We start from the raw sequence: 26538 nt of genomic DNA on the forward strand, positions 1-26538 counted from the left end.
TCACAACAACCCTATGAAATAGGAGGTACAAAAATTATTGTTCTAACATTGCACATAGTAACAGCCACATTGTGTGATGACTAACTTTGATAGACTTAGCTCTTCTCAGCAATGCAAGGATCTAAGACATGTCCAAAAGGCTCATGATGGAAAATGCTATCCACCTTCAGAGAAAGAACTATGGAGTCTGAATGCAAATCGAAGCATACTATTTGCTCTTTTTTTCTTATGTTTTGTTTTGTTTCTTCTTTCTTGCGGTTCCTTCTATTGGTTAGAATTCTTCTTTACAACATGTGAAATGTGAAAATGTGAAAATATGTTTAATAGGAATGTATATGTAGAGCCTATATCAGATTCCATGCTGTCTTGGGGAGGGAGGTGGGGAGGGAGGGAGAGAAAATTTAAAACTCAAAAGCTTATGGAAGTGAATGTTGAAAACAAAAACAAATTAATTAATTTTAAAAATACAAAACACTAAGTTACAAAAAAATTATTGTTCTTTTTTATAGGCAATCAAAGAGAGGTTAAGTGACATTTATAGCTAGTAAATATCTGAGGCAGGATTTGCACTCAAATCTCCTGATTCCAATTCCAAATCTAACATTCTTTCCACTATACCACAATATCTCTTTAGGCTCATAAGATATATTCCTTCTATTTGACCATTCATTTTCTGAGGTCAGGGACTGAGTTATTTTTCATCTTTGCATCCTAGCATCTATGTAGCCCAGTACCTGACACATTTGATAAATTGTGCTAACTGTCAAATTATATTTGATATTGATTTTGATCACTAATTAATAATTAATTGACAAATATTGAATTTGACCTGAATAATTTCAAGGAATTTATCTGCAGTATCAAAATTCCTTAAAAGCCCAAGTTCAAGAGGACAGCCTTTAAATGCGCTTGACCTTTCTAGAGAGTGCAAAAGGAAAAGGAAGGGGAACTTTTTTGTCAGTATATAATACAGAAAAAAAATAGCCCTAAGATACAATGGGAAATTAGACTGATTGCATTGCTTAAATTACAGGCCTGTTTCCTTTATTAGTGGATGCCAGGCTATGACTAAAATCATTCAATGGGATCAAAAACAGTATAAATGGAATCAGACAAAGCATTAATTAAATACCTACTTAAGTACTTCAGTGACTGTCGTACTTCTGGGTTATTATTACTGTGTTTATTTAGCACTTTATATTTCCATAGAGCTTTAATCGTTATTGCTAAGTCTTGACACTATCCAGACAAGGTGGGTCAATGTTATTATTCCAATTTAACAGATAAGGCAAGGAGACACCATGGCAACCCAAAGGTATTATTAGCCTGGTGCAGTTACAGAACACTGTGTATTTTCAGAACCCTCCACCATAATTCACCATTAACTCCTCACACCGTCATTGTAAGGTGGACATGTGTCATTACTCCCACTTAACAGATAGAGGGAGGTTACAAGGCTTCCTGCCCCAAGGGCTTGCAGAAACTCAACACAAGAACTTGGGAATGAGCTTCTGATTGATGGCTGCTCAGGCCCTGTGAGTCAGCCTACTTCACTGGTAATCTGTGGGCTTTTAATAAAAGAAAAGTTAATAGTTTGTTCTCAGGTTTCCCCCTCCATGACAGGGAGCCTCAAAAACAGTTTGTTATTTTGTCTTCTTGCTTCTCACAAGATTCTCTGGTCTAATCCTTGAAGACTTTCAGAGAGAAATGTGATATATTTTCTGCAAGTTGTCCTGTTCCCAGAGGGTGTATACATAGAATCTGGCCTGGGAGATTTAAGGCAGTACCCTCTCGAATCTAACTTGGAAGTAGGGGAAATGGGCAATTGCATCATTTCTCTGACTCGAGAAGGCCAAGTCACTTTTAAGGACCAATTATCTCTGTTAAATCAGGTAGGAAGTCATGTGAAGGGGAAACAGTGAGCTAGAAGGTAGAGAAGTACCAGAAAGATTGCCCTTTTCATTGCAAGCCTTGCTTTGTTCACCACTTTGGAATCACGTCAACCAAATTTACAAAGATAAGAAATTGTATTTGAGTTTCTCCTCTGAAATATTTTTGTGTTTCATTCAACATAGGTGAATACCTCCTTTGAGAAGCACATAGTAGTAGGCCTTTAAGATCCAGCCAAACTGGAGAAAAGTATGTGAACAAATAGATGTAGCCATATCTCCACTGAGGTTTAGGGTAGCCATCCAGGTTATCTGGGGGAAAGTCGCCCCTTTTCCACTAAAATTGCTTTGCTGTCCTCAGAAAACTCTGACAACTCTGATAGCTCTGACAACTGTCTGGTTTGATAACTAATAATCATATAAGTTCTTCACTCTTCAAGGCAAAGATGAGGGCCCCGTATAAAGCAAAATGGAACTATGTATAGGAGGTGGGCCTGGAAAGTACCACCTAGTTCCAGCCCTGCCTCTGGCACAGATTGGCTGTGTGTCCCTGGGCAAATCGTCTCTCAGGGCCTACTGCAATTCTTTGACTAGAAATTGCTGAACAACTGCAGATATATCCCTTCCCCATCCTACACCAATGAAATCACAGGTCCAGACAAACACACACACACACACACACACACACACACCACAACTATAGGAAGAAAAGGGATTTTTAAAGATCCCTTTTCCCAGAAGCCATTTGATTCCTAGAATGGAAGAAAATGAAAATTCCATTTAATTTAAACAAACAAACATACTATGTTCAAGGTATTATGCTTGGGATTACAAAGAAAAAGAATTTACAAATACTGGGATTATGAAGAAAAAGATTCTCCCCTCAAGGACTTTATATTCTACTAAAGGAATACAACACACATGGATCAGTAAATAACAATTATGTACAGAGTAATTTTTTTCCTTTTTTTTTTTTTGGCTAGGCAATCAGGGTTAAGTGACTTGCCCAAGGTCACACAGCTAGTAAGTATCAAATGTCTGAGGTCAGATTTGATCTCAGGTCCTCCCGACTCCAAGACCAGAGCTCCATCCACTGCGCCACCTAGTTGCCCCAATCTATTTCTGCTTCTGCTTTGCTTTTTTTTTTTTTGTATAGAGTAATTTTAAGAAGAAAAGATAATTAACAATGGTTCAGGGACATATAAGGAAAAGCCTTATATAGAAAACACTATTGAGTCATGCTTTAAAGTTGTGCTTTAAATTCAATATCTCCCATGTGCAAACAACAACTGTGCTACCTTGTTGGAAATAAAAGATAAAATGGTCCCTGTTCTCAAAGATCCTTGACTTGGATTATTAAACTATATCAGTTTGTGACAAGTAGGATACCCTACAATTCAGAGAGTTGGTTTACCACAGACAGCTCTTTGACTTGCTGAAGGTTCATAATGGGAACTTGAGGAAAAGAAAGAGATTGGATGAGAGAGGGAGAGAGGAAAGAGAGAAGAGAGAGAGAGAAAAAGGAAGAAGAAGAAAAAGAGGAGGAAGAGTAAGAACCCATATTCTTTAGGTACCTGTTATGTGCCAGGCACTATGCAAAGCACTTCACAAGTGTTATCTCAGTTAATCTACACAACAATCCTGGGAGGTAGGTGCTATTATGATCCCCATTTTACAATTGAAGAAGCTGAGGCAGACAAAAGTTCAGTGACTTGCCCAGGGTCATACAGCTAGTAAGTATCTGTGACTGGATTTGAAATCAAGTCTTCTTGATTCCTGGTCCAGTATTCTACCCACTGTACCACCTACCTGTCTCTGGAAGGCAGGAAGGAAGGCTGGACCAATGTTTAATAGACACAGACATAGCTTAAAAAGGAAGAATCACCTGCCCCACCCCCCAAAAAAAAGTATGGCAGATTTTTTTTAAATTTCAGAGGAAGAAGAGTAGAGCTTATATAAATCATGATGACTCCACATATTTCCTAAATTCCCAATATAGTGAATTATTTACTACCTTATGCTACTAGAAAGGGGATACCAGTAGGAATATTCAATTAAAAAAATTTTTTTGCCACAAATTTGCTGTTCAATAATGTTTTATTTAAACTGATATTAAAATTAGTTTATATTGCTTAACCTATATTTTGTGGGTTGTTGAGGGAAATTTGGCAGTAAAAGAATGGGATGGAAAACTGGCTTTAAATTCTCAGACTGTGTAAGCCCGTTGTAGATTATTAAGAATTTACTCGGGGAGCAGCTAGGTGGCGCGGTGGATAGAGCACCAGCCCTGGATTCAGGAGGACCTGAGTTCAAATCCAGCCTCTGACACATAAAACTTACTAGCTGTGTGACTCTGGGCAAGTCACTTAACCCCCATTGCCCAACCCCCGCCAAAAAAAAAACAAGAATTTACGTGGTAAGGAAATTAATTAATTAATTAATTCAAAGACATTGGTACCTAAAAAGTTCTTTAGACAGTTTTTCTCTTATATTTAGAGTAAATGAATAAATGAACAATAAGAAGAAATCTGGTAGAAGTTGCATTTTATCCTGCCTGATAAAGATGTTTATGTGTCTTCTGATCTGAAACTATAGACTGTTGGTAACTGCCTATTGCTGTACATTTTGGGATAAATCTTCCCATTCTTTAATTGAATTTTAGTTCAATTCCTTAATTTAGTCCTAAATGATGCCACATTAGGCATCTGCATTCTGTCTCTTTTAAAAGCTTCTGCAACAGTATCCAGTGAAGACCTTTCCAAAAAATATAAAAAAAGACCTCTGAAACAGATTGTTTTCTGGATACCTTGTTTCTAAACAGAAGCAATTATTTGTCCTTTTTGATGCAATTCTAGTATTATCTGCAGAATAGCAATTCCCTGATAAAAGAGTTGCTTTTATTTTTGTCTCTTAACGGTCTCCGTTTCTTCAAGTTGGGATTTTTGTCTCTGAAAGCGCCTGAACGTAGTCTGTGTGTCCGACCAGAGTAGGATGTTCCCACTGTAAAAGAAATCAGGGATTAATAAACTTACCTGGGCTATCTAAAAAGCAGCAGTCAATTAAGAAACTCTGGAAGGTTTTATTTAGAAGCAAAGGCTATTGGGACTTCAGAAAGATCTCACATTCTCGCTACTTCTGAGCATTTAGAAATACAATTACTGTTTTATTGTTGTATTAACACTACACCAGGGTCAGCCCTACGAATAAATGGAGTAGGTAGCTACTAATGTGCTGTGATTTGAGGAGTATCCAAGAGGTCCCAAAAGTGTTCTTGAAATTCCACCATTAGAGAGCCATTCCTTTGGGTGATGTATTATATCTCTTGTTGAAATAGAAATACTCTTGAGAGAGAAGATATTGAGCCACTGCCAGACATTAGAACCATAGTATACATTAGTTTATGAGTGCATTCCAGCTGAGCTCAGCCCTGAGGGAATTACATACGAATGGAAGTAAATTTTGAAAGTGGGGGGCTGGGAGAGTAGAGACATGTTCAGGTCATAAGCCCATAATTGCCCCCACAAATTGTGGGAGAAGGGTGCCAAAGACAAACTTCATATACCTCATGATTCATCTGCACGTGTCCTTATATGATGGCTAAAGACTGAAAACTGGTTAATATCAATAATGGGATAATGATTGTGGTTCCTTTTTCTATTCTCCTATCTCAACACTTTAAATCAAGGCTTTTGCTTCATGGAGAGCCAGGCCCAACACCTATTTCTTCATGTGTTACTATTTAAAGCCTTTATTTGTTTATTTGTTTGTTTATTTATTTAGGTTAGGCAATGGGGTTAAGTGACTTGGCCAGAGTCACACAGCTAGTAAGTGTTATGTGTCAGAGGCTGGATTTGAACTCAGGTCCTCCTGAATCCAGGGCCAGTGCTTTATCCACTGCACCACCTAGCTGCCCCTAAAAGCTTTATTTTAAAAATTAAATCTCCTTAAGTTATAATGCATTCATGCAGTGGTGTACTGGATTCCTGAAAAGGAGAAAAAATACAAAGACTATGCAGAAATATGGAAAGATCTCTCTGAAATAATGCAGAGCAGAAATAGAACAGACATGCAAAACTTCATAAAAATACTTTTATGAATGGCAGGAGAGTCATTCACTAGTTTCAACTGATGTACAATAATAATAGCATTTATATAGCACTTTAAGGTTTACAGAGCAATTTACAAAGGTCTTATTTTATCTTTAGCCCTGAGAGTTCCATATGGTTATTATCCTCATTCTACAGATGAGAAAACTGAGGTAGATAGCAGTTTAAGGTCCTCCTGACTCCAGGTCCAGGTTGTTATTTTCTGTACTGCCTAGCTGCCTTCATATGTATATGCCTATTTTTATTGTAAATTGATTAAATATACTTTAAAAAATTAGTGTCCGAAATAGAAATCTAAACAAAAACTACAATGAGATGGGACAGCCGCCTTCAAATATTTGAAAGGTTATTAAGTAGAAGACAGAGGAAGCTTATTTTGTGTGGTTCTAGAAGATGGACCCAAGACCAATGGGTGTCATGTCCAACGGAACTAATTTCAACTGAATATAATGAAAAAATAATCTAACAAAAAGAACCACGCAACAATGAACGGACTACTATGTGAAGTCATGAATTCCCCATCACTAAAAGTGTTCAAGCAAAGGCTGGATGGATATATCAGGAATGTTGTAGAAAAAATTTCGGTAAAAAGTAGGAGTTTAGACTGGGTCTAAAGTCCCTTCTAATTCAATTCAATAAACATAAATTAAACGTTAATAATATTAATTAAATAGAAATATATTAAATAGAAATTAATTACTTAATTTGATGGATTGATTAATAACATAAATAAAATTAAGCATATACTGAATGCAGATCACGTTGCTAGGCTCTGTGGGAGATATAAAGTTTAGATAAAATACCTTCACCAAAGACAGGCAAATATGGAACTATCTTCTACTTGGCCCTGCCTGGTCCAGGGGTAGAGCCTGACCTGGTAGGACTTATGATGACCCTCTATAGTGAGGTAGGTGGGGATCAGTTTCAAAGATCTAAAGGAAAGAATGAGATAGTGTTGAGAGTTGGAGAGGGGGGAGGCAAGAGAAATGTCAATACAGAGAGCCAAGCCTAAAAATGGAGAGTTATCAACTGATGTCTGTGGGAGACAGAGAGAGATTTGTCCCCCAGGCTGTCAGAGAATCAATCAATTAATCAGTAAGAAAGCATTTTGTCAAGTACCTCCAGTGTGCCAGGTACCCTGCTAGCCAATGGAGATAAAAATGAAAGACCTTGCTCTCAAGGAAGTTATATTCTAGCGGAGGACACATGTACATACGTTGGTATATGTAAAATGTATGTGAAATGAATACAAGGAAATTAATAAGCAAAAAGTATTTAAATATGTTCAGATAAACACAAGTGGGGCAGAGTCAAGGGAGTCATATATCAGCAAACAAGGGTGGAGATAGATAGTTCTCAGCTAAGTCTGGATCCAGGGGTGAAGTCAGAAGTCAGCCACAGAAAAAGAGCAAGATGGAATCCGAGGCCTGGGTGCCTGAGTTCAGTAGCCTTCAGCCTAGGCTTTCCTCATCTTTTGGCTTCAGACATGGCTTTTTGGAGCTGCTGAGCTCAGCAGAGATGGTAATAATAATAACTTAACATTTACTTGGCACTTTAGGGTTTAACAAAAACACTTTTCCTGTGGGCGAGGCAATATATTTCCTTCATCCACAACTCTGTGTGATAAATTCATGAAAATAGTGGAGTCCCTAAGAATGCCACACAAAATCTAATGTCAGGCAGTGGTGGGACTGAGGGAAATGAAGGATGCATATGTTTGAGCACAAAGGAAAAAAAAGTACCAAATAATTCATACAGACTTCCTGAAGACATCTGAATTTTCTAAATGGAGAGACAAGGCATAAAAGACTATGTTGGTTAAATCTGCCTAGTAATTCAGTAGCAGAAATTGGGCTAAAGCTCAAGTATACTTGTTCCCAGCACCCATTTTACCTAACAGCTCCATCAATGTGGTTCCCCTCTCCACATTTCATGAATGGCTGGAAAATGTATCATTTCGTAGCTACTCTTTTGTGGCTTAACTTCTGCACTCTTAGCTAGGATGGTCCTCAAAAAATAGATACATGGACAGGACCTTCTCTGCCTTCTGTCACCAGATTATCCTAGGAAACAATGCACCAGCTCACCCTGGATGCCCAAGTCAGGAGGGGCCATTGCTGACACCAAAGCTCTTACTCCTGCCTTCACCATCAGTGAGTCTAGGAGGATGAGATTCCGCTCCTGCTAGTACCTAATCTACCTTGTTTAACTATCTAAAAAACAATAATGCCTCATTTCTCCGTGACGATCTAGCATCAAGACCCCATCTTGAACCAGGACTTCAGACGCCAAGCCCAGATAGGTGCTGGATTTCTTATGGAAATTAGGCGTCCTCTGCCATTATGGACTGAAGCAAAGAAACCTGGACCATGCCTGATTTTAATTAGGCCACTCCAGGCTTAGGCCTCAGATATTTACCAACCCAGGCATCCAACAAGATTTCTCTGCTGCCTCCCACACCCTGCTCTCCAGTGTGTGCAGAGAGAGATGGCTGATACTGCTATCCACGCACAGATGTTTCCTTTTGTCCTCAAAGGAGCCTAGAAAGCCCTACGCATCTGCTACTTCCCTCTTCTTATGACTAGCAAAGTCAGATATCCTTCCCCCATAATCCCTGTGATTCAGAGTTGCCATCTGCTGAGACGAAACTCCCCTTTCCATTGCTACCACTCCCTTCGTTTTCATCTTTCTCTACCTTAGTTGCCATTTTTCTTTGCCCTTTGAAATTCCCACATGATACCACATAAAAAAACCTCTCCTTCATCCTAGATTTCTTTGCCTCATTCTTACCATCTTATGCATTTTCCTCCTCAAGCCCCTGTATCCCTGGCCACTCCCTCTAGTACCTTGACTCTGCCATCCCCAAAGCTATAACATCATGCTTCTTCTTTTCATAGCCATGTTCATAGAAAAAATCAGCCACATGCTTTCTCTTTGCGACTAGCTTTCGTGTCTCAAACCCCGGAAATCAAAACACAAACCCTGTGCCTTGACCACTGCAGAAATGGCTTTCTCTGAAGTTGAAATCTTAGGGACTTTTCTCAGCCTTTGTCCTAGCCTGGGAGGATTTCCTCAAAGTGCTTCACCTGTTGTAGCACCTCCAATTAAGGCAACAGAAGCGCTGCTTCAGAAGGGGGTTCCATACCAAGAAGACCAAACACAAGGGTTTTTTCAAGAGCTGAAGGCATGAATGAATGAGATGCAGCCTGAATGAGGGGAGAACCTCAATCAGAGGAGGCACGGAAGTTGGTTGTGCCACTCAATGCTTGTGTATAACCAGCCTGAGCTAGATAATGTCTTTCAGGATGGGTTCTCCACTGATACTGTTATTTCTGTTGGAGCTAATAGGGTTTCTACTTGTTTACATTAACCTGTAACTGCAACATATAACTTATTTCTTCTTTCAGTCTTGTGAACCTTGCAAGGGGAGTTGGTGACAACATCTTCCAATGGGGGAGAGGTTATATAATGGTGTTGCCAGGTTATTTGAGTGGCAGCAATAAACCAGAAAGGTAAGAAATCCCCCAGGCCCTTTGAAAGGTGATTTCCAGCTTATCTCCCCTAGAAACTGCTCAAATGATTCTCCTAGGTTGAGAATAGGCTTTCTCTCAAGGTCTAAGCTGTGTATTTTCTGGGATTTTGTAATCTGCAGAATTTCCCTGATTTCTTGGTGCTAGTTTGTTTAGATAAACAGATTTACTCACTATTTGCTTGTTGTGATGGACTTCTGTGTAACTCGTATTTATTGGAAGGGACTAAGCCAGGAGTGGGGAACCTGGGGCCTCAGCTTTGAGGCCACATGTGGTGCTCTAGATTCTCAAATGGATTCAGTCAAAAGGCCGCACTTGAGGACCCACGTGTGGCCTCAAGGCTACAGGTTCCCCACCCTGGGACTAAGCTATCGCATATAAGCTAAGGACTTACCCTTCCCTTTAAGAATGCCCAAGGAAGCAGCTTTCCTTCTATAATCATATTCCTTGTTGTTCAGACATTTCAGTTGTCTCCAACTCTTGGTGACCCCATTTGGAGTTCCCTTGGTGAAGATACTGGAGTGGTTTGCCATTTTCCTTCTCCAGCTCATTTTACAGATGAGTAAACTGAGGCAAATAGGGTTAAGTGACTTGTCCAGAATCATACAGCTAGTAAGTATCTGAGACCAGATTTGAACTCAGGTCTTCCTGACTTCGGGCCCGGCACTCTATCCACTGTACCACCTCGTTGTCCTGCTCATATTTGTACCCCTAAACTAGACCATAGATATTTTAGGAGCCAGACAGATATAATTCTAGCCCAATACCCTGCCTACAGATAGGCAAAGGTAGGAATAAGTGCCCAGCCGTGGCCCTTTTCCTGCTCCCCTCAAGGATTTACAGTTTCCCTTGGAAAGGAGTGGGCCAGTTATCTATCCATGCTACCCACAAGCCAGGTCTTTATATTTAGACAACCCATGTGAACATACCTGTCTTAGCTGTAAAATGAATGGATTGAACTGAGTGACCTCTAAAGCCCCTCCTAGCTATAAATCTATAAACCTGGGAGTCTGTGATAGACAAGTTATCTTTGGCTCTCTCCCAGTACCTAGCACTAGAACACATGGAATAGGTACTTTAATATTTATTCAAGTTGTTTCATGATTAAAATCTCATATGACAGTTTCCTTGAAGTAGGTCATATTTATGCCAGCATAGAAGTTCACTATAATTTTATAGGGCTTAAATGATTCTAAAAATCAACCTGTTAAAATAATAACAGATCTGCAAAGATCTTTCACTAATACTTTGCTCCAGGGAATGCTTCACTGTGGCCTGGAGGTAACCCTGGGTTCTCCAAGGCTGTACCATAGGAGAGCAGCAGTACAGACAGGTGACTAACTACCCTTCCAGCAGAAAGGCTCATTTCTGGAAGGTTGGCCATCAAGTGACAAATGTCCTCTGGGGCCATAGCAATTTATGCAACCATCAACCAATAGGTGAAGGGCTTATAATTTCCTCTGATAAAAGGAAGTAATGATAAAACTGACATTTCCATAGGACTTTAAGGCTTATAATCATTTTATATACATTATCTCATTTTAGCCTGGCAATCTAGGTGCCATTATTATGCCCGTTTTATAGACGAGGAAGCCGAGGGTAGGCGAGGTGCCTCACCCAACATCACACTGCTCAGGTCTTCCTGAGCTCAAATTCAGTACTCTATCCTATGCCTATGAAATCATGGTTCTTTAAGTAGAGAAATACACCAGACTGTGTGGTGGATTACATGAAACTATTACCTTTGAATCTTTCCCTTTGCCATCTTACTCTTGGAATCTGATGAGAATGAATTAATGGTTGCAGGAGATTGTTTATAAAATAACCCCACATTTAAAAAGTAACACACCCTACCAGTAAGCTGTAGGTAAAGCTGTTCATTACTTTCTATTATGGAGAGCTGAGAAATAATTACAGGCAGGGACAAAAGTGTAGACCTTTGATGCGGAACTACTCAGACTTAACTTTGAATTTTCTGAGTCTGCAGGCATAAGACTAAACCTTGGCACGTCTCTGCATAGCTAGAATGTTAGATCTCATTTCCTTGAGTGAAATACTAATCTGCCATATGGTATCATTTGCTGCTGAATATTCCAACGTGGCTTTGTTTTTAAGTCGGGGAAAGATTTCACCACACGAAAAGCATGTGATGAGGTTGTTTGCTAGACAGATCACAGTTGCATTCTGCTCAGTATGAGCTGTAAATAAACAAGCATTCCCTGAAAAATCTGTGACAAGCAGAGGAAGAGACATGCTCAGCACGAGCTACCAAAGGGAGTGGTAACTTCTTGGCCGTGTGCGTGAACCATCTGGACCCCCTCCTGAAAAGAATTTCCCAGATAGACTCCTGAGGAAACCACCTTGGTTCAGAAGCGCTGTTCCTCTAGTTCTGATTGACAGAGTAGATGTAGAGAAATACCTAGCCCTGACTGGCATCACATGAAGGTGTTGCACTCAAAGGAGACACTCCAGCCAAAATAACCACTGTCATGGTGACTGGTGGGCTGCCAGTGACCCTTCTAAAGAGAGTTCTAGAAGAAACCTTGGAAACTGGAGATACGGGAGTCTTCCTTTCTACCGACAAGCTACCAAAATGCATAATAAAAGTTAGGACCTCGCTAGAAGTAAAAAGATCAGAGAACACATACAGTTAAGTAACCTTTTGAACATGGTTTCAACTTGTTTTCCAGAATGGCTGGACCAGTTCACAGCTCTACCAATAGTGTATCAATGTGCCTGTTTTCTCATAGTCCCTCCTACATTCATCTTTTTTCTTTTTTTCCTGCTTTGCCAATCTGTTAGGGGTGAGGTAGAACCTTAGAATTGCTTTAATTTATTTATATCTATATTTATTTATATTTAATTTCTCTAATTATTAGTAATTTGGAGTATTTTTTCATATGGCCATAGATAACGTCCCTTTGCATACCCCTTGACCCATCATTGTCAGTGATAGGCCTAAACCCCGAAGAGATCAAAGAAGGAAGAAAAGGATCCAAGTGTACATACATATTTATAACATAATTTGTGGCAGCAAAAAGTTATGGAAACTAAGAAGACACTCCATCTTCTAACTCTAGGCATTCTCTTGGCTGTCCCCTATACTTGGAATCCTCTACCTCCTCACCTCTGCCTACTGGCTTCTCTGGCTTTCTGTAAGTCCCAGATGAAATTCTACTTTCGACACAAAGCTTGCCCTGATCCTCCTTAATCCTAGTGTCTTCCTTCAACAGTTAGTAAATCAGGAAGTGTTTACTGAGTGTCTACATTGTGCCGGACACTGTGCTAGGGACATAAATAAGAAAAGGGAAGATGGTAAAGGAGCTTACAATCAATGGAGGATGACCATACATAAAAGGAAGATGAAAAGGGGATGGAGGAGGACCCACCTGATGTTCTTGGAGTCAAAACCAAGCAGAGCAGCTGGTGGGAAATTAAGTTGGCTAGAAAAGGCTGAGTCCTTTATTCATCACTCACTCCATCCTCCAGCCCTCCAATCAAAGGGGAGAAGCAGCTGAGGATCAAAGCTGAATCAATCTCCATGATGATGAGATTTCAGGTGATGACCTTATCTTGGAAGTTAAAACCAAGCAGAAAAGCTGATGGGGAAATGAAGTGCCCTTAGTTGGTTATTTTAATTTTATCCTGCAAACAGCTTGTTTGTACATTGTCTCTGCCTTTGGACTGTGAGAATCTCTGCTCCTTGAGATCACAGACTGTCTTTCTCCTTTCTTTGTCTTCCCAGCACTTAGCACAATGTCTGGTATATACTAAGTCTTAATAAATGTTAATTGACTGAATGACTGAATTGGGGAATGTCTGAACAAATTATGTTATGTAAATGTAATGGAATACTACTGTCCTGTAAGAAATGAAGAAAGACATAAGTTGCAGAGAAACCTGGGAAGACTTTATGAACTGATGCAGAATGAAATGAGCAGAACCATGAGAACAATATATGCTACAACATAAAAAAAAGAAAACTCAATTCTGAACCACTTAAGAACGCCGATCAATGCATTGCTCAACCATCAAAAAGAAAATAATGCTTGATAGTTGAAAAAATTTTGAATAAGAAGGCACTAGACTTGGAGTCAGGAGGACCTGGGTTTAAATCCTGCCTCAGACACTTGCTAGTTGTGTGATCTGGGACAAGTCACTTAACCTGTTTTTCAGTTTCTCATCTGCAAAATGGGACAGGAGGAGGGGGTAGGGTATTAGCCCTCTAAGGTCATTTCTAGCTCTGAATATCCCTTCAAATACTTGGAGACTAATAATTCCACTCACATCCATCCCATGATGTTCTGTTCTCCAGATGAAACATCTCCAGTTCCTTCAATAAATTCTTATGTGATATGAATGTAAGACCATCCCAGTTTCTTTGACTATCATGCTGGAGGGATAAGGAGGTCATTCAGAGTTGAAGAACACACCAAAAAAGCTGGTATTTGAGGCCCCCAACCACTCTCCTTTCTGCTGGTCATCTGGCCTTCTGATCTTATCCTGGTCCAGTCTATAACCCTGAAACCTGGTGCCTTCCCAGCTCCTTAAGCTTTGATTTTCCTACATTCCTGATCATGGCTCAGTAATCTCAGATATTCTACCTTTCCAAACTCAATTTATTCCTTGCTCCTTCTTTCCCCCAGATCTTGACCTCTCTGTTTCCAGCCTTGTGAAATGGACTCACACACAAGCATTCTCAAGCTCAATGACTCCTTAAGCTCTGGATCTACTTGTAGGCACTACACCACTCAGGTAAGCATTTGTCTAAGTGGAAACCACTGGGGACACAGAACTGGGCCAGTCAGATATCGATCTCTGCCAAGGTTACCAGTATCACTCCTGACTTGCTGATATCCCTGCACAGGGATAGGCACAGGGATCTGGTGTACTTTCATCTCAGGACTCAGAGTACTAGCCAAGGGCATCAGCTGCCATATTCTGCCAGGGTCCATTCTCTCCACCTTCCTAAACCTTCCAGGACTGAACCTAAGGATCCACACCTGGACAACACACCACTCACTAACAACATACACGGTTCACAGCCTTCTGACCATGAGCAATCTTGTAGAACCAGTAGGTACTAAGTACTTTTTTCTCTCCGTTTTTAATTTTTATTTTCAATATATTAAATTTACTTGTAAAAACATTCTAAAAATGCATTGGTTTTCCTTTTTAACGAAGCATAATAAAACACAACCCCAGCCCAATATTTGTATTAACTAACTAATCATTCCTTGTGCTTACATAAATTCAAACTTTGCTCCTGATATGCTCTGTCACCAACATCTAGAAGCTGACTTCCACATTGCCTGCTCCACAGCACATCTTGATGCTTTTTAATGATTGGTTATAAACAGTTTCTATCATTTTCTCCTTCTACCCTCAATGATCTCTCATTCAAGACAGGTATCTTCAGAATTCAATACCCTGGCCTGGTCACCTAACACCAATTCTTAAGTGTTCCCTTTCTGGACAGATTGGTTTTGACATTCTTGATCTGAACTATACCTAACTATGATTAATTAATGTGGGGGGGGGCATGAACTTTCATTAAGTGACTGCAATAATAATAGGGGCAGCTATGTATCAAAGTGGATAGAGCACCAAGGCCCAGAGTCAGAAAGACCTGAATTCAAATGTGGCCTCAGATATTTACTAGCTTTGTGACCCTGGGTGAGTCACTTAACTCTGTTAGCCTGTTTCTTCATCTGCAAAATGAATTGGAGATGGAAATGGCAAACCACTCCAGTATCTGCCAAGAAAACCCCAAATGGGGTTATAAAGAGTCAGACATGACTGAAAGATTTAACAATAACAACAAACTACAATAATAATAATAATTAGCATTTACATAGCATCTTAAAGTTTGTAAAGTGCTTTACAAATACCGTCTCATTTTATCCTCCTAATAATTTTGGGAGGTAGATGCTATTGTCCTCACCTTACAGATGAGAATACTGAGGCAGATAGAAGTTAAATGACTTGAATGTGGTCATATAGCTGATAAGTGTCTGGGGTTGAGGTTGAACTCAGGTTTTCCTAACTCCAGGTCTGGAGTTCTGTTCACTGGAGCGATTCAATTTTTTCTGTTTGGTCCCAGAAGACAGAACCAGGGCAAATGGGGAGGAAGTTTCAAGAAGACAAGTCTAGTCCTGATTGTCAGGAAAAATCTTTCTTATAATTACAGCCCCAAAGTGGAATGTGCCACCAAATAGGTGCCTTCCATTGGAGGGCTTTAGGCATAGCTACATGGCCCCCTTTCCCATGTGTTATAGAAGGGATCCTTGAGTCCAAAAGAGCTGAGTTCCACTCTGGCCTCAGACACTTACTAGCTGTGTGACCCTGGGCAAGTCACCTTCACCTTTGTTTGCCCCAGTTTCCTTATCTCTAAAATGGAAATCATAATGGCACCTACCTCCCACTTTTGGTAGGAAGATCCCATGAGACGGTAATTGCAAAGCACTTAGCACAGTGCCTGGCACATACTAGGCACTATATAAATGCTTATTCCCCTCCCCCTACTCTGAAACATATTTGAATGTTTTGGTTTCTAAATGCCTCCTGTGTTTATAACATTAAAAAAAAATTCCAAGCTTCAAAACATCAAAAAAGCTTAATACAAAAAATAAATTGCTTAGCAAAACTAATTTTCTCTATTGAAAGCTAATTGTTTTTTAATAGCATGACAAAAGAATAAGCAGCCACTTCTACTATTTTAGCCAGATATCATAATTAAAATTCACAGAGACTTTGGGGATCTGCATCATGCCAGTCTGACACAGCTCCACAAAACAAGTTGTAGCCTCCTGAAAACAGAGATGATAATGGAAATGGTAATTAAGTGTAACTCAAGTGCTGGGATCTACCACCCTGTTCAGAAGTTAATAGCTACCCTGGGGCATCTTTAACAGACATAAAAAGTTAAGTGTGATTTTTCTGGAATGATTGCCCTAATATTTCAGAAAGCTCTAATTAGCAGCTAATTGTCATGGTGTCCCATCATCCCATAGCCCTCACACAGATGCTGTAGCTTCACCAGGTCTATTGTGGTGGAAGAAGGTGCCGAGACTTTTCAAAGAGGTTTTAGATGGTAGTGTCCCAACAATTGTCTAAGACTAAAAATCACAGAACGGTTGCTTATCTGTATCAAAAGAGGAAGTTTCCTCATAAAGAGTTCCCTCCACCGACGAAATCACAGGTTTAGACATACACATGTATATATATGTAAGTGTATGCATATATATGTATATATGCATATACTATGTTCCAAAAGTCTTAGTATATTTTGTGTGTGTATACACACATATATACGTACATATATATACATAATGTGATATAATAGTACATAATAGGGTATGTTCAGGAAAAATCCTTACAGACTGCTCTAGGAAAATTTGAGAAGGAAGAGAATACTTTAAGAAAAGTTGTCTCCTGGGAAGCGGCACCTAAACTGAGCCTTGAAAAAGAGGATTTGGATAGCCAGGGATGAAAAAGGAGACCTTGGGGGACAGTGTGGGAAAGTGATGTGACGTGGTAAGTGGAGATAGGGGAACAGCTTAGAAGAACAGTTTGGGTAAAATATAGAGTCTATGAAACATAAATACTGTGAAATAGAATTAAAAAAGGCTGGTTGGGTTAGCATGGGTCAAAGGGGATACTTGACTCTAAAGCTAGATGGAAAACCAAAATGACAAGCTATCTCTTATATTAAAAAAGTCAATAAATATTTGTTAAATTAAATTGAATGGGAAACCAATATCCATTTCCTGATGGATTGGGGCAGGGGGGAGTAAGGAGAGTCAGGGCAGAATTGATGGTCTTTTTCATGATTTTTTTTGTTATGCCTGGAATGGGGAAAAGTGAGGGGAGTTGCATAAAGGTAGAGCAGATTGTGTTGGAGATAGAAGCCAGTTTTATTTGACTTTTTCTTTTTCTTGTAGGTTGAGAAAGACCCTCTAAAGCTAATAAGTCTAAGCAAGCAGAGATATGTAAAATTCTTCTTATTTTGTTGGCTTATTTGGGGAACTTTGTGAAATGTTCCTTGTTTGGGAATCTGGCAAAACTTTGTATTTGTAGCTAATTGACTTTCATCTGTACATGTGGGATTGCATATGATATTCGGGTCTCAACTGTATGGTACTGGGAAAGCAAGAAGGGAAAGGACATTGCTTATGCCTCCTCAGAAATCATCAAGAACTATTCCAATTTGGGGATGAGGACTGTATTTAAAAAAAAAACACACTCCTGTCTATTTGCCAGGGGCAGCAAGTCTCAAACAGGGGGAAATATGTAAGCTGGACAGGCTTTTTGATCATGCCTAGTTTGGCTCACGGGGAGTCCTGTGCATCCCCTACCACACGGTTGAGTGTAGCCTCCTGATTGGCTGCCTGTGTCCTTGAGACTGAGCTGTTCACTCTCTTTTCCTCCAAGTGCTTTCCACCATCTTTCTGGCTGTTCTCCGAGTGGACGCCAGGAGCTGAACTGAACCAGGGAGCGGGGAACGAACATCCTTCCCCGTTCTCTATCTTTTACTCTGGCTCCAGTTGGGCCTGGGGGTGTTTGTTTCTGTTCTTCATTGTTTGTCCTCAGTTTCAGGTGCCCAATGTGCACAAGATGGGAGTTCCAGGCATGGCAACGTTGGAGCCAGGAACGCAGGGGTGGTGGTGCATCCAGGCTGCCTGCCATTTAAGCCCTGAGAAGTCAGAGTGCCTGGAACACAAGCTCAAGGGAGGTGTTGGAATTGGAATTGGGACCGTATATTCTATAGCAACCAAACTAAGTTGAGGGCCTAGTCCTTTTCCCCTCCCCAGAGACCAAGATGGTTCAAGGGCAGGAGGAGGCTTATGGCTCCTACGTGTTGGGGGAATAAGTTTGTATATTTGTGATTATACCTTCTGAAGTTAATATTCCCTTTGTAAAAGCTAAAATAATAATAACAGAACAAAGGAATTTGAAAAGCTTAATCGTAGCTCAACTCTCCTGAATCCCTTTCCACCAATATGGACCTGTAATTAGTTATTCTCTCTCTCTCTCTTTTTTTTTTTTTAAGGCAAGGGGGTTAAGTGACTTGCCCAGGGTCACATAGCTAATATTAGTTATTCTCTTGATAGAATGTTATACAATGTTCCCTGGTCAAGAACTAGATATACTATTTTACAGATCATTCCTTGCATAACTTCTGTTAAAATTAGATGAAAAACTGTTACTATGAGCCATCTTCCAGGATATAAAAATAGGTTTTTCATTTTTTTTTAAAAAAGCCACAATCAAACAAAACCCATCCATTTGAACACAGCTAGCTATCATGGCAATTTACCTGTCTTTTTCTCAGTTCTTTACCTTATGCCAAGAGCTCTCCAAATGCAGAAGCTATGAAGAAACTCCTCTATCCCACATGTTCCATCACTGGTAGCCTTGACAGCTTAATTCTATTCCTAGAATGACCCAGAACATATTCCATCACCCATCTATGTATCGAAATGCTTGTCATGGGAAGATCAAATATTTGCTCCCCCTACCCTGCAGAATCCCCCTGAGGTCTGATTTCTAGCAGATGCTCAATCTATCTTGGTCTGTATAAGGCAGGCCCCATGGAAGAGGAACAGGAAGGAGAGGTGAGGAATTGGTCCTTCTTTACTAGGCTGTCTCAGATCTAGGCCAAGCTGGGACAGTACATTCTAGCTCTTTCCACATGATGCTAAACATCTGTTTGGAAATTGAGAAATTCAGTAAAAAATTCCAGTGTTTCCAAATGGCCACATGTTTAGTATCATGTAGACAGCTGCTGAATGGTATTTGTTGGGCTTAACAAAGTGATTTGATTTAGTGTGTTCTGGGAAGAAGAGTAAAGTATCAACAGTAGGGAAGAATAAGGTGTGAACCAGAATGAACAAATACCCGAAGTGTGACCCCACCATGAGGCCACATGGGAGTAGTGGATAGAGACCTAGATTCAAAGCCTTCCTCAGGCACATGCTATTCGTGTGACTCTGGGCAAGCCATTTCTCTGAGCCTCAGTCTCCTCATTTATGAAATGGGGATAATAATATCTGAACTACCTCTCTCATAGGAGTTTTGTGAAAATCAGATGAGAAGATGTATGTAAAATGCTTTACAACCTTGAAGTGATATGTAAATGTGAAGTATTGTTATTACTGCTTTCCCACAGATAACCTATTCATTACATGTACAGAAAGAGGCTGAAAACCAGATGATGGTAGTAAAATAGCAAACACACTGAACTTGAAGTCAAAAACCTTTGTTCCAAGTCCTAGTACAGCTCTTCACAAAATCATCGAATCATGGAATTTCACATTTAGAAGGGAACCCCCTCAGCCTCCATCCGGCCCAGTCACTCCTCAGCATTCCTCACCATCTCCCAATCATTCTCTCCACTGAAACTCCGAACTTACCCATAATGCTTTACCGCCCTCTTCTTGCGTTTCTTCATCTGTAGGATGATACTTGAACCACCTATGTCACAGAGCAGTTGTGAGGATCAAATGAGAATGTATATAAAGCACTTTGCAAACCCTAAAAAAAAGTAACAAGAACAATAATGAGCATTTATCAAGTGCCTACTGTATGTGAGTCAATATGCTTGCTGCTTGATGGGGATGTCAAGATAAAACAAAGCAGTCCCTCCCCACAAGGAGTTTGCATTCTACTGAGTGGGAGCCCATGGAGGAGATAATGATATTTATATAGATAAATAGTGCAGGATAAAGCACCATATGTAATGGGAGCTCATATTATTGTCCTTTTAACCTTAGAAGGCCAACATAAAACACTATCTTTCTCTGCCTCCCTCAGTAAAGGCATGTGTGTCCTCCTAAACCACATGACTTTGTCAAGATGGCATCATCTCCAGTCCTTGTGCCAGTAAGTTGATTACTGCTTCTGCCTACAGGCAAATATTTCATTCATTTGTCATGGTCCCAGGTTCTGATCTTTTCCCCATTTCAGGAGTGTGTGCTTCCAAAATTCCTGGAATTAATCCTTCAGTTATTTCATGAGTGTACTCTAACTCTTATGGAGGAGATAGAAGAATCTTCTAAAGTCCCAGTGCAATCCAAGTTTGGACAAGTTGTAACAACTAGATTAAATAGTCTTGCTTAATAGACATCTGTCATGAAAACACTCTGGAATTCATTATTAAGATAAGAGTCTTACTGATAGGACAATTTTGCATCAAGTCTTGGTCAGTATTATAATTACTGAAATCTGAAAAATGGGTAGAGCAAAATTTAACTATTTATTTATCTAATATCAGACATCTTACCTAATTCTCGACTATTGAATTCTGTTCTTTAAGAAACATCTCCACATTAGAAACATTATTCATAAAGACTAGGATAGCTGCAGGCAGATCCTCATGTGTGGGATTTGTGCTTCTAACTCTATGATGAGCTCATGAAATTTGATTATGTCATTGTTTTTATTGAACTCATGGAAATTAGTGCTTGCTTTTGAAAAATACATGGAATCATCAAGTTTGTTGTGAAGGAAATAGTATCATGCTAGAAAATATTTTTCAAAGAAAAATAAATTTAAGATTTAGAGGCAGGTATTTTTAAAACATTCTTATGCCATTTATCATTGTGATGCTGATAAAATGAGGCTGATGACAGACACAGCTCTTTCGTGGTTCTCCTCCTACCTGTTTGTCCAGACCTTCTTGATCTCCTTTGCTCGTTCATTATCTGTGTCCCACCTCCTAACTTTGGATGTCCGCCAAGTCTCTATCTTCTTTTCTTCTCTCCTTATAGTCTCTCCCTCTCAGTGATCGTATCAGGTCCCATAAGCCCAGTCATCATCGTTATGAAGATGACTCTCAGATCTGTGTATCTTTCAGAGCTCTTGTGCCATGTCACCAACTGCCTGCTCTTGGAAACCTCCGATTAGATGTGCTGTAATCATCTCAAACTCAACATGTCCAAAACAGAACTCATTATTTCTCCCCATCCCTTCATTTTCTCTATACTTCTGTATTCTTATTGAGACCAGTACCATTCTTTCAGTCACCCTGATTTGCATCCTTGGAATCACTTTGACTCATTCTTCTCTTCCCTTGCCCCCATCCTATCAGTAATCAAGTCTTTTCAGGTAGACCTCCTGCAACCACTCACATGATTACCACCCTAATTCAGGCCCTGGCTACTTTGTATTGGTACTATTGGAACATCGTCCTAATTGGTCATCCTGCCTCCATTCTCTCCCCTTTACAATCTGTCTTCCATACAGCTGCCAAGATAATCTTCCTAAAGCCTGGATTCGGCCATGTTGCTGCCCTTCTCAGAACTTTTCAGTGACTCTCCATTGCCTGAAGTAGACCATAAAATTCCCGCTTGTCATTTAAAGCCTTTGCTGTGTGACTTCATTCAATGTTTGCAGACTTATTGTAGATTACTCCATCTTCATGAACTCTTATTTTACTTATTTTTTTCCTTGAACTTGCATTAGTTCTCTTGACTGCGTACATTTGCACAGCCCCACCCCATAGAACATATCTCCTTTTTATCTCTGCCTTTTGGAATCCCTAACTCACTTTAAGCTACCTCCTGTATGAGACTTGTTCAGAAGGTACCTTCTATATGAGACTTGTCCTTATCTCCCCTAGTTGTCAGTGCTGTCTTCTTCCTCTAGTTATTTCATATCCATTTAATAATATAGAGCAGCTAGGTGGCACAATGGATACAGCACTGAGCCTGGAGTCAGGAAGACCTGAGTTCAAATTCAGTCTCAGACGTTTACTGGCTGCTTGACCCTGGGCAAGTCACTTCACCCCGTTTGCCTCAGTTTCATCATCTGTAAAATGAGAAGGAAATGGCAAACCACTCCAGTATCTTTGACAAAAAGCAAAAACAAAAACAAAAAACCCAAATGGGATCACAGAGTCAGACATGACTGAGAGGACTCAACAACAAAGCCTGTACTTTATCATTCATTCTATACACATGTTGTATTCCCCAGCAGAATGTAAGTTTCTTGAAGGCGGGAACTATTTTTTTCATTTTTGCCTTTGTATTTTGTTTTCCTATTTCCTAGCATAGTTCCTTGTACATATTAGGTTCTTAATAAATATTTGTTGAATTAAAAAGAGGAGTGGTAGATTAAGAATTCTTTAGAATCGATTCAGTACTTTGTCAAAGAGATGAAAACAGATCTTGTACCTGGTTCCTATGAAAGTGGCCCTGGATAAGTCAAGTGAAACATGGATAAATCATCAGGCTCCATCATAGCCTCTAGAAATATTCCTTAAGAGCCAAAGATTCTTAGCTTTTTGTGCATCATGTACCCTTTGGACAGCAACTTGGTGAATCCCATGAACCTCTTCTCAGAATAATGTTTTTAAATGCCAGAATAAACCTCATAGGATTAAAAAGGAAACCAATTATGCTGACATGTAGTTATTTAAATATTTGAAAAATTAAGCTCATGGCACACAGGTTCAGAATTCCTATTCTAAATGATTCAACTTCGTGTGCTCTGGTCCTAGCATTACCAAGCGTCTTCCAAAACACCTTGATGCTGGAAAGAGGATGACCTGAGTAGGGGACATGAATTTCTGGTCACTAGAAATGTATGCCCTTCATAGTAAATTAATAAGTTTGCCTTCTGTTGTAAATCACTATCTTAGGAGTTTGAATCACTGAAACTATTTTCTTTAGGGCTTGATTATCCCTGGAAGCCCTGAAAATTGAGGAGCAGATATTGGAGGAAAGGTGCAGAAGACTTTCCGCTCTCTGTGTCTCATCCCCTCCAAGAGGAATAGCTCTCAGGCCAGTTTGACTAGAACAGAAGGTAAATGAAGGGAGGAAGTAAGGTATGATTAGCCTGGAAAAGTAGATGGAAGGAATATTGCATAAGGCTTTTAATGCCAGCCTAAGGAGTTTGTATTTTATCTTAAAGGCCATAGGGTACCCTTGAAGATCTTTGAATAGAGAAGTGCCTAGTAGGATCTGTGTTGTAGACATAGCGATTTGTTGCTGAATGGAGAATTGATTAGAGAAAAGAGAGACTGGAAACTGGAACTCTGGAAGTCTGTGTAGGTGCCTCTTGTAAAAATTCAGGGAAGAGGTGATGAAGGCCTTAACTAGAATGAAGGATCTGGAGGAGAAGCGGCTTCTGAGGACAATATGAATTTCCCTTTGAATGTGTTGAGTTTGAACTGTCTACAGAACAACTGATACAATAACCAGCAGGGGGACTAGAGATTTGGGCCTGTAGTTCCAAAGATATATTAAGGTTGCTTTTGCAGTCATCCATGTAGAGATGATAATTGAACACATGAGAATTAGTGAGATCATTTACACTGAGAGAGTACATAGAGGGGGGCAGAGAAGATGATGGATGACATAGCCTTGGGGGACACCCATGGTTAGGGGAAGATGGAGGATGATGCAGCGAGGAAACAGAGAAGGTGTAGTCAGACAAGCAGGAAGAGAATACAGAAAGAGCAGGGTCACAGAAATGAAGGAAGGAGAAGTGGTGAGCAGTGTCAAAAGCTGTGGAGAAGTCAAGGAGGAGAAGGATGGGGAAGGACCATGAGAGTTAGTAGTCGAGGTCATTGGTATTCTCTGTGAGAAGCAGTTTAGGTGAAAATAGTTGGATCAGAAGCTTGATTGCCAGACATGTAGAGGAAGCTGGGGAGGGTGTGAAGAAACAGAGGCAACTTATTCATAGGATTATTTCTAGAGTTTGGGCAGTGAAAGAGAAGAGGAAATGGTTACTAGAATCAATAGCAGCAGAAAGGTCAAAAAGAATGAGGACTGAGAAAAGGAGATTACATTTAGCAATCAATTGCTAACAATAAAGTGGTTGTCAGAAGCCACCTTGTAAGGTGTTTGAAATGGGCTTGAGAAAGTAGAGGCAGTGGGTAACAACAGCTTTTGCTAGAAATTTGGCTATGAAACCAAAGAGAGATACATAGAACCAAAATTTAAGTGGCATACGCTACTACTTGGAAATTTCTTTTTTCCTTTAAGCTAGGCAATGGGGTTAAGTGACTTGCCCAGGGTCACACAGCTAGTGAATGTTATGTGTCTGAGGCCAAATTTGAGCTCAGGTCCTCCTGACTCCAGGGCCAGTGCTCTATCCACTGTGCCACCTAGCTGCCCCAGAAATTCTTACCTGATATGCTGTTCCCTTCCCTTGAAAATCTTGTCGCCTTATGCTACTGGCATGCCTGTCCTGCCAAACATCAATCCTAGATTACCCTTAACCATCACCTTTTCCAATAATATCCCTCCTACCCTATCCCTGCACCAGCTACCTCTTGTAACAAAAAATTAAAAAGAAAAGGTGTAGGGGGAAAAGAAAAGTGGTTCAGCAAAACTAACCACCCCATCAATTGAATCTAACAAGACGTGCAGTATTCTGCACACATAGCCCCCCATCTCTCCAATGAGGGGGCAAAAGGTGCATTTTGTCATCACTTCTTTGGGGAAAAACTTGGTCACCATAATTACACAGCATTTAGTTTTGTGGGATTTTTTGTTCTTGTTCTTTCTATTTTCATTGTTGCGGCCAGCCTGTATATTGTTTTCTTGGTTTTGTTTAAATGCCTGTTGATGGACTGATTCACTCTGCATCTGTGCATCCAAGGCTTCCCATGCTGTCTCTATTCTTTATAGCCATGTCTGATGGTCCAATGATATTCTATCACATTCAACTTGTTGTTTTTTTAAAATAACATTTTTCTCAGTTGCATGTAAAAACCATTTTTAACATTGGTGTTTTAAAATTTTGAGTTCCACATTCTTTTCCTTCCTCCTTCCCCTCCCACATCCCTGAGATGGTAATCATTCTGATATAGAGTGTATGTGTGCAATCACACAAAACATATTTCCATATTAGTTATGTCATGAAAGAAAATGCAGACAAAAAAAATGAAAAAATAAAGTGAAAAATAGTATGCTCCAATATGCATTCAGACTCCATCAGTTCTTTCTCTGAAGGTGGATAGTATTTTTCATCATGAGTCCTCTGGAATTGTCTTGGATCATTGTATTGCTGAGAATAGCTAAGTCATTCACGGTTGGTCATCCATCATGTGCTACTTGCTATTTCTGCATCTCAATTTATTTAGCTGCTCCCTAATCAATGGCAGCCTGACTCATTCTGAGTCAACTCTTTACATTTGTCCCCACTGTCTTGAACTGATCTCATTGTCTGGAAAGGAAAGTACTTGTTTAAAAGTAAAGTCTAATCAGCTCATGAAGATGAAATCTTATACTATTGAATTAGGTGATTTGCTATATGTAGACCCACAGTTGCACATATTCACTGGCTTATGCTTTTGCCGATATTTCTTCTTTTCAGTCTTGATCTTAGTTCTTCGAACTTTGCCTCTGCTTTCTCTTGTCTTACGGGGGGGGGGGGGGGGAAGCACCTTTGTCCCATTCACATTCGCTGACCAGATAATGTAGCTTAGCTCAGGTGAAGGTCTGCCCACGGGAAGCACGTTTGTGTGTTTTCTTGCTATTAGCTGCTGTCATCTTACAGTGATAAGTGAGAGAGCTAGAAATTACTGGGAGTCCATTGAAAGAGATAACAAATTCAGCAACAAAATCGACAAATTCAATTCAACCAACATTTATTAAGTGCCTACTATAAGAAGGGCCAGAGACAGCTTGACATAGAGGACTAGCCTTGAAGTCAACAGGACATGGGTTCACATCTTACCTTTGACTTGTCATAGCTGTGTGATCTCTAGATAAGATACTAACCTTTCAGAACCCAAGGAAACTTTCTAAGACTATAAGGTGCAAAAGAGTTGCCAATTTGCATAGGTGGAGGCAGTTTTCTACACTGAGACTAACATGAGGAAATCATCAGAAAAAAAGAAAGCAGAAAAAGCATTCTGCTAAGTGTTGAAGATAATATCCTTCTGAGAAGCTCCCAGTCTCATAGAGGGATAAGACATCAATTACTCAATCAATCAGTCAATCAATAAACATTTATTAAGCACCTACAATGCTCTGGGCACTGTGTTAAGGTGTCCATAAA

At 39.9% G+C, this 26538-nt stretch overlaps 1 protein-coding gene across 7 annotated transcripts in view; it reads left to right on the forward strand.

Moving 5' to 3' along the window:
* Positions 1–26538, forward strand: part of LOC110211258 (uncharacterized) — a 66840-nt gene that overhangs the window by 16006 nt on the left and 24296 nt on the right. For 2 of the 7 annotated variants that reach the window (XR_013485817.1, XM_078152191.1), the window contains exons 2-3: positions 9403–9507; positions 14172–14280. The exons of 2 other annotated variants lie outside the window; for them this stretch is intronic. Coding sequence is in view for 4 of the 5 variants with exons in the window: in XM_078152191.1 (XP_078008317.1) it covers positions 9403–9410 (8 nt within the window). In the remaining variant the exon portion in view is untranslated. Of the gene's footprint in view, positions 1–9402; positions 9508–14171; positions 14281–18117; positions 25910–26538 lie in introns of those variants that run through there. 3 more of the 7 variants (XM_078152177.1, XM_078152173.1, XM_078152179.1) reach the window with 2 other exon arrangements.

The sequence above is a fragment of the Phascolarctos cinereus genome, unplaced genomic scaffold (assembly GCF_003287225.1).
Source record: "Phascolarctos cinereus isolate Bilbo 61053 unplaced genomic scaffold, phaCin_HiC Scaffold_1;HRSCAF=81, whole genome shotgun sequence".
NCBI classification, from domain to species: domain Eukaryota; kingdom Metazoa; phylum Chordata; class Mammalia; order Diprotodontia; family Phascolarctidae; genus Phascolarctos; species Phascolarctos cinereus.